The 14,292-nt window shown below is 37.5% G+C and overlaps 1 protein-coding gene across 2 annotated transcripts in view; it reads right to left on the bottom strand.

The window, feature by feature from the left end:
* Positions 1–14,292, bottom strand: part of LOC131152384 (alpha-mannosidase I MNS4) — a 124,139-nt gene that overhangs the window by 60,676 nt on the left and 49,171 nt on the right. For both annotated transcript variants that reach the window (XM_058104235.1, XM_058104236.1), the window contains exon 9: positions 6,658–6,708. In XM_058104235.1, the coding sequence (XP_057960218.1) occupies positions 6,658–6,708 (51 nt within the window). The remainder of the gene's footprint in view (positions 1–6,657; positions 6,709–14,292) is intronic.

Genomic DNA, 14,292 nt, shown 5'->3' on the forward strand with positions numbered 1-14,292 from the left:
GGCAATGGTTTGGATCCTAGAATTCTTCCTTGTACATCATCAAGATTTTTATTTAATCCAATCGGAAATTTTTTTTATATTCTTTTCTTTTCAACAATTTGTTTAAACCGGATTCTATCTTCGGGACAGCTCCAATAGTGCTCCTCGAATAAGTCCAGTTGTTGCCAATAGCGGTTGAGGGTTTTGAAGTATTGGGCCACTATCAAATCTTCTTGGTGTAAGTCATGGAGAACACTTTCCAACTCGAATTATTGAGGTTTATTCTCATTGTTAGAATACGTTTCCTTGGTAGCTTCCCAATTCTCCTTCGCTGTTCCATAGAGAATAAAATTTTCTCCAATGTCATTTGTCATGGAATTAATAAGCCATGACATAACCATGTTATTTTTTGATTTCCATGTTTTGAACTTCGCATCATCCTTGCTTGGTTGGGTTGCAAGTCCTGAGAGATAATCATCCTTTCCCTTTCCACATAAACATCATCACGGAATGGGACCATTGGAGATAGTTATTCCCATTAAGTTTGTGTCCTATAATGGGCATGAGGATGCTATCTAAACTACTTCTGTTGCATAAGACCATGGCTTCCTAATTGGTGGTAATGTCTGAGACTGAAGAGGTGGAATCGCGTCTCCCGGTGGCCATACCGTATTTGGTCATATGGGAAGATTACGATTCAGAGGATGCTCTGTTACCATGTTAAAATGTGGAAAAAAAAAACTGAATATTCAACTAACATATGAAAAAGATTACATTCCCTTTAAATAGATGATTATTCTCATCTAATTACTAGGGATATTTACAACCTACTAAAAATAGAATATCCTATTTAAATGGAAAGCAGTAAACTAGGAAAGACTATCTATAGAATCGGGTAACGTGCTAACCAAATCCCCTAGGATCGTGGAACCAAAAATAGCTAACAAATCAACTGATTTGTTAGCTGTAAATCTCCTAAAGATCAGCCTCTACTAAAGGCTGACAGATATCTAATAATTCTACAGGAGACAATCAATGCATCTTCATAAACCCACACTTCTTTCCTTTTGTTGTCATTAGGCCCAGATTGAAACAAGTCTTCATATTCACCTAGGCCTGTCAAATAGAACTAGAACTTGACACTGCCACTGTAGATAATTCTTTCCATCCAACTTCTCAAGTGTTATATGCAGCAATGACGAAGGAAACAAACTCTTTAAGATTCATAGACTCCATCCCAAACTCACGCCCTTTGACCAATGATAACAAGGTTAACAAAACAACTAGAACAACCATGAACAAGGTGACCACCTTGAATGAGTCACAAATCAACCGGCCATAAGACTGCCACAGCATCAAGAAAGCTAAAACACAACCCCAAGAAACCAACACATAGCTCTAAAGTGCAACAAGTGAACAACCATAAAGAGTTTAAATTTTTGAACAAAATACATGACTAACAACTTGATGTTAAGATGTATGGAAGTACATATTGCATTATTGCTAATTGAACTCTCAAATCGCCTGCGCATGGAGTCAGAGTTTCAGGTTTCTGGCTGGCACGTGGGAGACCCTGCAGCTGTGAAATTTTGCAAGGCAGTAGATCAGCAAGTTCTGTGGATAGTTACGTGTTGCTTCTGCAAAATATTAAGGGTTTCTTTGAGTTTCTGGAAGACAGCAGCATCCAAGATTTTTCCGGCAACTGCACTGTTTTCCAGCAACTCCTGGACTTGCTTTTGGTTTTTGGTGTGCGTATGATCCTTCTACAGCAGCAGGTTTGAGGTTTAGCGTTTAGGGTTTGGTTTTGGTGGCAGCTATGCACATAGGGTTTAGGCTGGATCTTGCTCTGATACCATGTTGAAGTATTTGGTGAATTGAAAGACCTAAAACACAATGATAGGTCTCACCATCTATTTATAACATATATCAAGTGCATTACAATGAATACAACAACCTCACTAACTCATCCTACTAACAAAGCAATAACACATGCTAAATGACCAAAAATAATCAATACAATCAAACTAACCAGCAACAGAGATATTGACACTAAAAAGTTATCTAGAAATAGAATTCGAAATCAAAGACTTTGGAAAATTGAGATATTTCTTAGTGATTAAAGTAGCATGGTCAGTTAAAGGCATCTTCATCTCTCAAAAAAATATGTCCAGACACCTCAAGGAAACAAGCATGTTGAGATGTAGATCTGCAGATTCACTTATTTAAGCAATCAGCATCTTAGAAGTTATGATGGAAAAGTTGAGGACGCTTATAGAAGGATGGTTGGAAGGCTGATGTGTCTCTCTAACACATGTACATATAGCCTATGCTGAGAATGTGGTCAGACAATTCATGCATGATCCTTGCTCAACTCATTTAGATATAGTTACATCTTGAGGCAATTGAAATCTGCGTCAGGAAAAGGATCACACTTCTCCAATCAAGACAAGAAGATAGAATCCTTTCCTAATGCTGATTCCAGCTGGATCACCTGGTACTGAAAGAATAATGTATTAATCAGTGGAAACCTGGTAATTTGGTGAAAGAAGAAGAAAGGATTGGCTGCTAGAACAAGACATCAAGTGCAAAAGCAAATCGAGGTGATGGCCCTTAATTTTTGTGAATTCTTGTCCCTTGAGAAAATAATGCAATACTTGAGCATAACAGTTGGCAGACCTCTCTCATTATATTGTGATTTGTGACAGCAAGGCAGTCTTCAATATTGCTCACAATCCCATCCAACATGCCAAATGAAACACATTGAGATTGACAGACATTTTCTTAAAGAAGAATAAAATCTAGGACTCTTAACATTCTTAAATAAAATTGGGAGACCATCTGGGCCTCCATTTTCTCCTGTCAAAGATAGACATGAAAGACATAATGTACCATCTTGAGGGGGGCACAAACTATATTACAGCACAAATTAAGGAAGTGTTGACAGCGATATCATAGCACTAATTAAAGGAGAAATATTGGGTAATTAGTAGTCCTAAAATTTGGAAATTTTGCCAAATTTTCAGTTGAAGTTTCAGATTTTGGGTTTCAATTTCCAGTTTTCAAAATTTAAGCCAAAATTTTCTGGATTTCCAAATTTTCATCTGAATTTCAGCCGAAATATCAGGCAATTAGGTAGAAATTTCAAAATTTCCAAAATAATAATAATAATAAAGGTGCAGATTTTGAGGTTCATCATTTTCTTTCCAAACTATTCACAATCATTTTTCTTCTAGGGCAAAAAGTAAAAGTATATATGGATGACGACCTCTCTCTCTCTCTCTCTCTCACGTGCGAACAAGTACACTCGCATCTTCTTCTCTAGGCTATGTTGAAGCATCAATTCTGCATGAATGAAAATCCTTCATTCTGAGATTGGACTATGTTGGGAAATCTCTTTTCTGTTCAAGGCCAAGAATAATATTTATTGTAATAGATGGGTTAGGTTTTCTAAAGAGGCTGTAATCTGATTTTCTGTTGGATTATCAGTTTTCAATTGGGTGGAAAGGCGTTATCAAAGTGTTCAAATGCGTATTATGCAGCATTAGATGTTGATTAGGTGGATGAAGGTGGGAAAGTATTTGAAGTAAGATCTGGGGTGGAAAGGTAAGGAATTTTCAGTGTTTATCACTGGTGGTGCAAAGGGCAATGGGTGGCAAAGCTTAGCAAACAATTTCTTTGAGTTAAATACGTAATTTTGTAAGGGCGCCGGAGATGTAGGTTAAGATAGCTCTTCAGGTCACAGATCTTGGAGACAGGTGGTGCTGGAAGGGAAGAAAGGTGAAAAACAAATGTTACAGTAGCTAAGTCCAATCTGGTAACAAGGGCACAATGGTTGCTTAAGAATGGCTGTGCTGTCTGTGTAGGGGTGCATTGCAACTGAAGGAATCTGAGGCTTCAAAGACAGAAGCCACTGCAAATCAATCAGAATCAAACCATCATAACATGAAGGTGGATAGGGCTTCAGAAAGAGCTGTGATTCTAACAGTGGTGGCTAGGGTTGCGCTTGGGGAGGATGCAAAGAGAATTGGGCCAGGATGTTGGTATCTCATTTTGAACCTAGCCCAAGTAATTAAAAAAGGAGGAGCCTTTTTTTATTACTAAGTCAGGCCACTTAGTTGAACATGCCTATAGCTTCAATAAGAACAATTCAGGCTTTTCTTTGGATCCAAAGGATGGTTAACCTGATTTGGGCTTTTTGCAGAAGGGCCATGGTTGTAACTAGTAATCAGGTTCATTTTCCGGAAATGGTGACCTAGGTGCTTCCTTGCTAGATGCACATCCAAATTTCTTCCTAAATCTCAGAAGCAAAGGGAAGGTGGACTTTCAACCCTCTAATTATGGAGTCCAAATCCATTTTCTATTTCTCCAATGTGTGTCAAACTGACCAAGCTTTGGAGCAAGTTGAGGATGATAGCAGCTTGGTTTCAAAACAGGATCGTGGCCTTAAAATGTTCCTAGTTTCGAAGAGGGAGTAGAAGGTTGGGTGGAAAAGAGTCAAAGAGAAATTTTTTTTTTTTTTTTTTTTGCAGGTGGGGAGGTTTGAATCTGATGTTTCAGCTTTTTGAATTCTGATAAATTTAAGGGTAATAAAGTTTATACTTGTTGAAAGGCGGGTTGTGTTGGTGCGGAGATGAGGGCGGTATATGAAGATAAGCGAAAAAAATCAGGCAAGTCAGTGCCAAAGTTATTAAGGAGAGATTCAAAAGGAAAGCTACGTAATGTGGAATACCTACATGCTAAGAAGAAGGTTGTATTTAGTGATGGGGCTAGTAAAGGAAAGGAGGTAAAGAAATGGGGGATCTTTCTGATTTTTATTGTGATGATAGTAGTGAGTTTGACTGTAATGGGGGGTTGTTGTTGGATGAGATTTGAGAACAAAATGGCCATATGGGTTTGTTTCTAATTCTTGTGATGAACTATGGGGTTTATCTTATGTTCATCCACCTCCGTTGGAAGGGTTGGAGGGAGTTTCTATATTTGATAATGATGGGTCGGCTAATAATTTACAATGTAAGGATGGAATTCTGCCCACACTCGTGGGGAGATTCCTAAGAAGGATTTAGAAGTTCAAGATCTATTGGAAAAGATGAAATTAAGGATGTGCGATTCTAGAGGAAATGAAGAGCATATGCATAGTGGTAAAAGTGAAAAGTTGAAGGGTTAAATGGAATTAGTTAATTTGGGGGATTTTGGGGGGCGTGGGGGATCTAATGTTTCAGGTTTTCAATTCTGACAAATTCAAGGGTAGTAAGGTTTATACTTGTCAAAAGGTGGGTTGTATAGGAGCAGAGATGAGGAAGGTATATAAAGATGAGAGAAAATATTCTGGTGAGTCAGTGCCAAAGTTATTAGGGTGAGATTCAAAAGTAAAGTTAAGAAATGTGGAAAACCTGCATGCTAAGAAGGTTGTATTTAGTGATGGGACTAGCAAAGGAAAGAAGTGGGTGGATCTTTCAGATATTGATAGTGATGATATTAGTGAGTTTGAATGTAATTGGGGGTTGTTGGATGAGATTTGAGAACAATATGGGTACAATCTAATTCTTGTGATGAACTACAGGGTTTTTCTTATGTTCATCCACCCCCACTGGAAGGGTTGGACGGGGTTTCTATTTTAGATAATGATGGGTTGGTTAATAATTTACAATGTAAGGATGGAATTCTGCCTACACCGTGGAGGAGATTCATAAGGAGTTAGAAGTTCAAGATCTATTTGATTGAAAACATGTTTAATGACTTGTATTCTATACGTGTATAGTTTGCTATTTTAGGAAATTTTGTAACAGCCTGTATTCCTAGAATTAGGCTGATTTGGTTAGTTTCCTATTCTGTTAGAATATCCCATAAATCATGGGATCTGATATAACCTAGTTTTCCTTTTCAGCTGCTAGGGTTGATGTATATAGCTAACATTTTGTGCATTATTCGAAGGGATGAAGAAAATTCTTCCATGAAGTGTTTCTCAATTTGTGTCACTATTGGATAAAATGAAATTAAGGACGTATGATTCTGGAGGAAATGAAGAGCACGTGGATGGTGGTAAAAGTCAAAAGATGAAAGGTCAAAGGGAATTAGCAAATTTGAAGAGCTCGGTAAATTATGATGTTGCAAGGGACTTAAAAGGGGTTTCCTTGGTTAATATTGTTTAGTTCTTATTTTGTGTTTTTTTTTTTTTTTTTTTTATTTGGTGGACTTTCTGCCCCTTTACATTGTACCTTCTTCTCTCTCAATCTAATAAATATATTATCAAAAAAGAATTTTAATACTTCCCAAAATTTCATTCATAATTTCCAAATTTTATTATAATTTCTGATGTTTCTATAAACTGAAATCAAAATTTTCATAAATTGAGGCCTTCGAAATTTCGGCCAAAGTCAAAATTTTGGTCCTTAGGAATTAGTATTTAGTATATTTGTCCTTCAAAGATACAGGAATAATTTCCTGTCTATGTCAGTAACATAAATATGGGTGTAAGTCAGAACAAAAATCATTAACCTGCAGTTTTTTCTCCCACTGTATAGTATATCATGCCTTCACACAACCGAAAGTAACAAGAATTTAACAATGGTACAGTTATTAAATTAATGACTGCATTTACCAGTAGAAAGTGCATCCACATCAAGAAAAAAAATATTCAAGCCACTGTAAGGATAAACATTACAGACGATAAGAACTAACCTTCAAGAGATACTCATAGAAAGAATCAATACTTGTTCCTATTCCAGCATCCTGCAGAGCCAATATAGTAAAATAAATTTGTGGTGAAATACAAACGAAAATGAACTTTCATACAATATTGTTTAGATAAAAGAAAATTTCATTAAAGCAAGAACAAGAAACAATTACATAGGAGGATAAGGCATCCTCCAAACAAAACAGAAACAGAAAAAGTAAAATATGTAAAAGATTTACATCAATGCTACCTTCTACTGCATATGATAGTGGAAACTTCAAAAGAGTGAACCCAAAATTAAGCCAAAAAACACAGATTTACCCCTTTTTTTTTGGGGGGGGGGGGGGGGTGTATTTTAAAATTCTACCATTCCTTTCAAACCAAAGTGTCCACAAGGTAGCAAAAACTGCACAACTCCAAAAACTTCTCCTGTTATTCCAACCAAAACCCCTAAAGTACACCGCTATAAATTCATGAACAGTCAGTGATGCCACCCAAAGCTCACCAATGCAAGAAAACAGTTGTTCCAAAAAAATCTCGCCACCCCGCAATGCAAAAATAAATGACAATTTGTCTCATTCTCCTCATGAAACATCATGCAAACATCTGGCTTAAGAGCTTTGTGAGGCCTCAAAGACTAGAGCAAGTCATTTATGTTATCCCAGTTGAGAACCAAAGTCCAAATGAAAGCTCAGACCTTAAAAGGGACTTTAACCTTCCATACAACTTTATCCAAATGGACTGGATTAGAATTTAGAGATTTTGTAAGATGAGCAAAAAAACAAAAAAGACTTCGAAGACAAAGACCCTGAAGAGTCCCAAATTCGAAGCCTAGCATTCCCCCTCCTGTTAGGATTGAAAGAATTCAGGGCAGTGAAAGGTAAGTAAGCTCATCTACCTCTCTCTCATTGAGACTTCCAGGAAAACATGGAAGTCCCATGACCCAATACCCTCCCTCTGAAGAATAAAATTCTGAAATTGGTACATTACGGATGAAAGATAGTCGACCCAAATGAGGCATTAAAAATTCCAATGAAGTCACACCTACCAAAATATTCTCCCAAAAATGAACCTTATCCTTTGGGGGGTGGGGGGAAGAGACCTGTTAAAAAAATTTGCAGGGGTTCGCCTGAATAACAAATGCTACTCCCACTAGTATCCCACCCCTCAGCTGGTGAGTGAGACCAGCGAACGAAAACTTCAGTTTTGTCTTGACTTCTATGTTTGACCACTTGACAATCCAGAACTGCTAGTGGTTGCACTTGAACCTTACCAATAGGAGCAATATCATGCAAGTGGCGTACATGCTAACTTGCTCCCCTAACTTCTTGAGCCAAGAGACATGAAAAACTAGATGTACCCCTTAGAACCTAATGGTAAGTCAACATGATAAGCAATCATATAAGGCCGAGGGAGTCTTCACGTGCAAGGAACCATTGCGTGCAGGCTTGAAATGTATGGGTAAGCACCAACTTGACTCAAAAGCTTAAGTCATTAGGTTCTCTAGGCCCAATCAATAATATAAGCACCCATTACCCACTCAATTTTTTCAATGTAATACAAACTCAAAAGTGGATTTCTCAACAATCTCCATCTCATTTTTGAGTTTCAAACATATTTTGTGAGATGATCCAAAAAATGAGCGCATTTCGTGAGACGAACCACAACAACAAAAATTGTATATTTACCATGAGAAGATGGCAGTCCCTCAATGAAATCCATGGAGATATCAGCCCTTCCTCTAGCGCCAGATTGATGTCATAGCTCCTTGTTTGCTCAAAGTTTTATTGGGAAACCACGTCGCTCCTTTCCAAGAAGATTCTCCATACGATGCTTTCAAACTGTAGTAACATAACAACGTTTGCCTCTAAGAGTCACTCCCTAGCCATTCATGACAAGCTTCATCATCCAGTTAAGAAAAATTCCAAACTATATCATCCAAAGTCCATAACAATTCAATACTCAAAACCACTTCATAGTCTTCTAGTGGCAGCAAGAAGAAATGAACATACAACTAATGATTTTGCATAGTAAGTTTAACCTTCGGACACCTGCTCTGACATGTCAAGGTCATTCCATCTACAACCTTCTCATCAAACATTTCACATTACTTACATAAGATAGGCTAGTGGTTTAGCAATTTTAGTACCATGAAATTATTAATGTCATTCGTATCAATTAAGATGGTGACAAGTTGGCGTTTTAGGAATCCATTACATTCATGGCTTGATGATTAGCATATCTTGCTAAAATATGAACTGAAGAGGCGATAGATTCATTATTATCATTAGATTCCGTATGTTCCAATCAGAATCAACATAGTCATCCTCAACCTCCCCTGGCTTCTCCACAGGTTCAATCATCAAGAATCATCCCTATTTACAATGACATCCCCGATGCCATTTCTCATCAAAATGCCAGCACAAACCCATTTTCGTTTGCTCCTTAAATTCTTTTTTTTTTTTTAATAAACAAAGAATTGTATTAGAAGAGAGATACATCAGAAAATTAGAAAAATAAAGGAAAAGAAAAAAGAACAAACAAAAAGAATCAGAAATTCTCCATTAACATCAATAGGGACTAGTTACAAAGAACATAAATTGAGAGCCAAACTCAATATAATAGGTTCAACCAATCCCCTTGCAAGTCCTCTAAAGAAACATGACAGAAAAAAATAAATAAATAAAAACACCATTTGCCAACGCCCACACAAGATATACCACTCTACTCCAAAGAAAATTGTTAGCAGTAGCCACACCTTCGAATATTTTAGCGTCCCTTTCCAACCAAACACACTAAATAATAGCCATAATGGTGCACACCACTAAGCTTTCCTATCATATCATTTGCCAAATCAAGTCGGGTGTGAGACAAATATATAAGTTTTCCAACTAGTCTTTGATATTTGCCTTTATCCACTGACTGTCTTCCTTGGCTCCTAGTTTGGTTGTTGAATCCATAGGAGTATCTGCTGACTTGCATCCGAGCATCTCAGTCTCTTTCAAAATATCTAGAACATATTTCCTTTGGGAGACAAAGATTCCCTTCCTTGACCATGCCACTTCCATGCCTAGGAAGTATTTGAGATTCCCAAGGTCCTTGATTTCGAATTATTTAGCTAGAAGACTTTTGAGACTACTCATTTCTCCTCATAATCTCCCGTTAGAATGATGTCGTCTACATATACAATGAGGATAGAAACTTTTCCTTCATGATAGTATTTAACAAATAGTGTATGATCTGATTGACATTAAGAATAGCCATACCTCCTGACTACCTTTGTGAATCTCTCGAACCAAGCTCCTGCAGATTGCTTGAGCCCATATAAAGATCTTCTGAGTTCACAGACTTTGTTGTGTGTAGCTTGTGTCTCAAATCCAGGAGGAATTTCGATGCAGACTTCTTTAGGTAGGTCTCCATTGAGGAAGGCATTCTTGACATCTAGTTGGTGAATAGGCCAGTCTAAATTTGCTGCCAAAGATAAGAGGACCCACACTATATTTAACTTGGCTACAAGAGCAAATGTCTCTTCATAGTCGATTCCATATAATTAAGTGAATCCCTTTGCCACCAGCCAAGCTTTGAATAGGTTAACACTTCCATATTCACTGTATTTCACAGTGAATATCCATTTGCAACCTACTGGATGTTTTCAAGTTGATAATTTTGTGATCTCCCATGTTCCATTCTTTTTTAGTGCACTGATTTCTTCTCAAACAACAGACTTCCATTCAGGTGTACTGAGAGCCTCTTGTGAAGTTTTTTTGAGAAGAAGAATAACAATTCTTATTGAATTTCAAGAGACACGATTACAAGATAAATAGTAGAGGAAGACCACCAAATAAGGAACGCCACAAAATCAGCAAATCTCTAGGCTAGAAAACAAGAAACAGAAACTACTAGAATCCCAAATAATAATTTCATATTTTACTTGCAAAAAATAGAATTTCCTACTTTAGTTACTAGAAATCCAACCCCCACCCCACTTCAAGTTGGAGCGTAGATATCTATCATGCCCAACTTGTAAAGATATCGGCTATTTGTTGAGTAGTAGGAACAAAAGGCATGCAAACATCTTTACTATCAATCTTCTCTTTTATGAAGTGTCTATCAATCTATGCATGCTTCGTGCAATCATGTTGTACTGGATTTTGAGCAATACTTATGGCAGCTTTGTTGTCACAATACAACTTCATTGGCATGTTCACCGGCATCCATAGCTTTTCAAGAATTCTCTTCAGCCATAGCATCTCATAAACTCCGTTAGCCATAGCCTTATATTCTACCTCGACACTGCTCCTTGCAACCACATTCTGTTTCTTGCTTCGCCATGTGACCATATTTCCCCAGAAATAAGTACAGTATCCCGACGTGGATCTCTTGTCAATAACTGAGCCTGCCCAATCTGCATCAGTGTATGCCTCTATGTTCTGCTATGTGGTCTTCTGGAAGAGTAAACCCTTGCCTAGTGAACTTTTCAAGTATCTGAGAATCCGATAAATTGCTTCAAGATGTTTCTCGTAGGGTGAATGCATAAACTAGCTTACCAAACTCACTGCAAAAGCAATATCGGGTTGTGCATGTGATAAGTAAATTAACTTTCCCACCAACTTTTGTTACCGAGTCATGTTCACTGGATCACCTTCCTTGTCATCTCCAAGTTTCTGATTGGGATCTATTGGAGTTTCTGCCAGCCTACAACCGCTCATCTCGATCTCCTTAAGGAGGTCAAGGACATACTTCCGTTGGGAGATAACAATCCCTTTCTTCGACCGAGCAACCTCCATTCCAAGGAAATACCTCAGAGATCCTAAGTCCTTGATCTCAAATGTGGATGAGAGGGAAGTCTTCAATTGGTTCATCTCAAGTACGTCATCTCCAATGAGAATTATATCGTCTACATACACAATCAGTATCGCTATCTTCCCATCCTGTGAATGTCTTATAAACATCATATGATCACTTTGCCCTTCAGTATACCCCTAACTTTTAACAAACTGAGTGAATTTCTCAAACCAGGCTTGTGAAAGACATCACTCGCTTTCTTTTTCTCCTTTCGTCTACTCCTTCCTCCTCTAGCTTCCTCATCACTCAATCACAGACATCTATCAACCTTAGCAAGGTTTGCATTGAAAAATATCGATACCATGGTGTCCTATCTCATCTCCTTTCATTTCCTTAAGTTGAAGCCTTCCACTCCCTTCATTTTCACAATGGTTCTCCTTGATTCATTACCTATACAGTCCCAAGTCCGAAGCCAGTGAGCTCAAACTCCATTTATGCAATAAACAATGGCTATTGTTGGGCTTCATTTGGACTTGTATTTTTTAACCTAGCTTTCAATACTTAGTTATATATGAAGGGCCTCCCCAAATCCTCTCATTTTCAAGAATTTTAATTTCCCAAATTTTCTACGCGAAAATTTACCCTTCACTAATTGTCCTAAGCATTGCCCGACACCATGACAAGTTAAATGCATTAATGCACGTTCATTGAACCAGAATTTGCACATTGAAAAGGAAGCTTATCACCGTGCTTGTTACCAAACCAAGAGACTTCTCCATGCTTCCCTGTATTGTACTACCCCCTAACTCCCCAAAGAATTTCTCCAAACCTCCTACTTCCTTCCCTTCCAAAATGCAAATAGATTGAATAGCCATCATGCAGGTGTTTCTCTAAGCATAAGAATCTCCCGAAATGAATTCCTCTCATTCTAATCATTAAGAAATGGTTGGGCACTCTGAAAGTCCTAACCATGGATTAGTAGTTTTGTGCAAAGGAATGCTCTGAGTTCTACAACAAGCCATCTCCTTTCCTCCGTGAAAAAATACAAAAGAAAAACATGTCGAGCATTCTTCTCCATAATCTTGAAAAAAAGACTTGATTCTCGGCTAGAGAAATATTCTATTACCGATGAAGAAGATGGTTTACCCCATAATGGTTGAAACAAAAGAGTAAAACTTGCAAATTAAATCAACTCCTAGGTGATTTCATCTTCTTCGGCGGCCTTCTATTTAGGGCCATATCAATGAGTCAATCTTTCAAGTCATAAGCCTTTTTTTCCCAACTAGTTAAAAAAACTAGAAATGATAACGCCCTCCCTACCTAATCACATAAATTACATCATCTCACAAATAGCCACTTCTTTCATACAATGAGTTTCATTCATAAGGAAAATCTATGATATTTAGTTTCAAAATCCCTATTAGTGTTGTTAGGAATTAGGAGAGGATCATGGGAGATTTCCTATGGTTGGGTATGAATTATAGAATTGGGGATCATCCTATTACTTGGGATGCAGTTATGAGACCTAAATCTAAAAGGAGATTTGAGATTTTGAATTTTGATGCCTAAAAACAACTCTCTAATAAGGGAATTATAGAGGTTCTCCTTGGAGGTTTATTCCCTATGGCACAAGGTTATAAGAAGCAAATATGGCATTCATCGTAACAGATGGGATGTTAGAGGCAATGCTTCTCAAGCGTCAACATGAAAGTTTGTCTCTTTGGTTGCTCATTTGTTCTTTTTCTTTCACCTTGCAAGCTTCATGGTTTCAGTGGTAATAAGATTTGGTCCATTGGCTAGCCCACTAATTTTCTCAAGAACTTTCCATGGAAAACTATTTACCAAGAGAATAGTATAGCTGAAAATTTCCTATTTTAATAAATCAAGATGGAGGTGGATAGGGGGTTGTTATCACGGACTCTAATAAGATGCTTTGAAAATCAAATATTTCTATGATAATGAGGGGGATAAAAGTAGATCAATGGTGGAAGTATTAGAGTGGGATCCTTTAGCTGATGATAAAATAGCCTGGTTAGAGAGACCTTTTGAGGAAGAGGAAATTAGGGCCACAGTTGTTGGGATGGAGAGGGATAAAGCTCCTAGGCCAGGTAGCTTTAATTTAGCTTTTAATCAAGATTGTCGAATGGTGGTGAAGAATGATCTTATGAAGGTTTTTAATGAATTTTATTGGAAAGGGATTCTTAGCATGAGTATTAATTCTACTTTTGTCACTTTGGTGCCTAAGAAAAATAGGTCAACTAAGATATCTAATTATACACCGATTAGCTTAGTTTCTAGTGTTTATAAAATAATCACCAAAGTGCTAGCTAATAGGTTGTGTGTGATGCTTGAGAGGACTATTTCTAAGGCCTAGAGTGCATTTGTGTGGCGAAGAAGAAGGAGCCTTTAAGGTGGATTTTGAAAAATCATATGATAAGTGAGTTGGAACTTTTTGGAAAAGATTTTAGTAAGGGTTTTGGAGAAAGATGGTGCAAATGGATGAAAGCGTGTATGTCTCATGCAAATTTTGCGGTGATAGTGAATGGTGAGCCTAAATCTTGGTTTAGGGCCACAAGAGGAATTAGACAAGGGGATCCTCTTTCTCCGTTTTTATTTGTGTTAGTGGTGGATGTTTTGAGTAGGTTGGTTGATAAGGGGGTGGATAGAGGGTTAGTGAAAGGTCTTAAAGCGGGCAAGGAGGAGATAATGGTCACCTTCAATTTGTGGATGATACTATTTTTTTCCTAGAAAACCATAAGTCTTCTGTTCTAAATATAGTGGAGCTTCCTCAAATTTTTGGAAGGGTATCCGGGTTAAGGATTAATATGAGAAAGAGTGGTATTACAACTATTAAT

This window comes from Malania oleifera, chromosome 3 (assembly GCF_029873635.1).
Source record: "Malania oleifera isolate guangnan ecotype guangnan chromosome 3, ASM2987363v1, whole genome shotgun sequence".
NCBI classification, from domain to species: Eukaryota; Viridiplantae; Streptophyta; class Magnoliopsida; order Santalales; family Ximeniaceae; genus Malania; species Malania oleifera.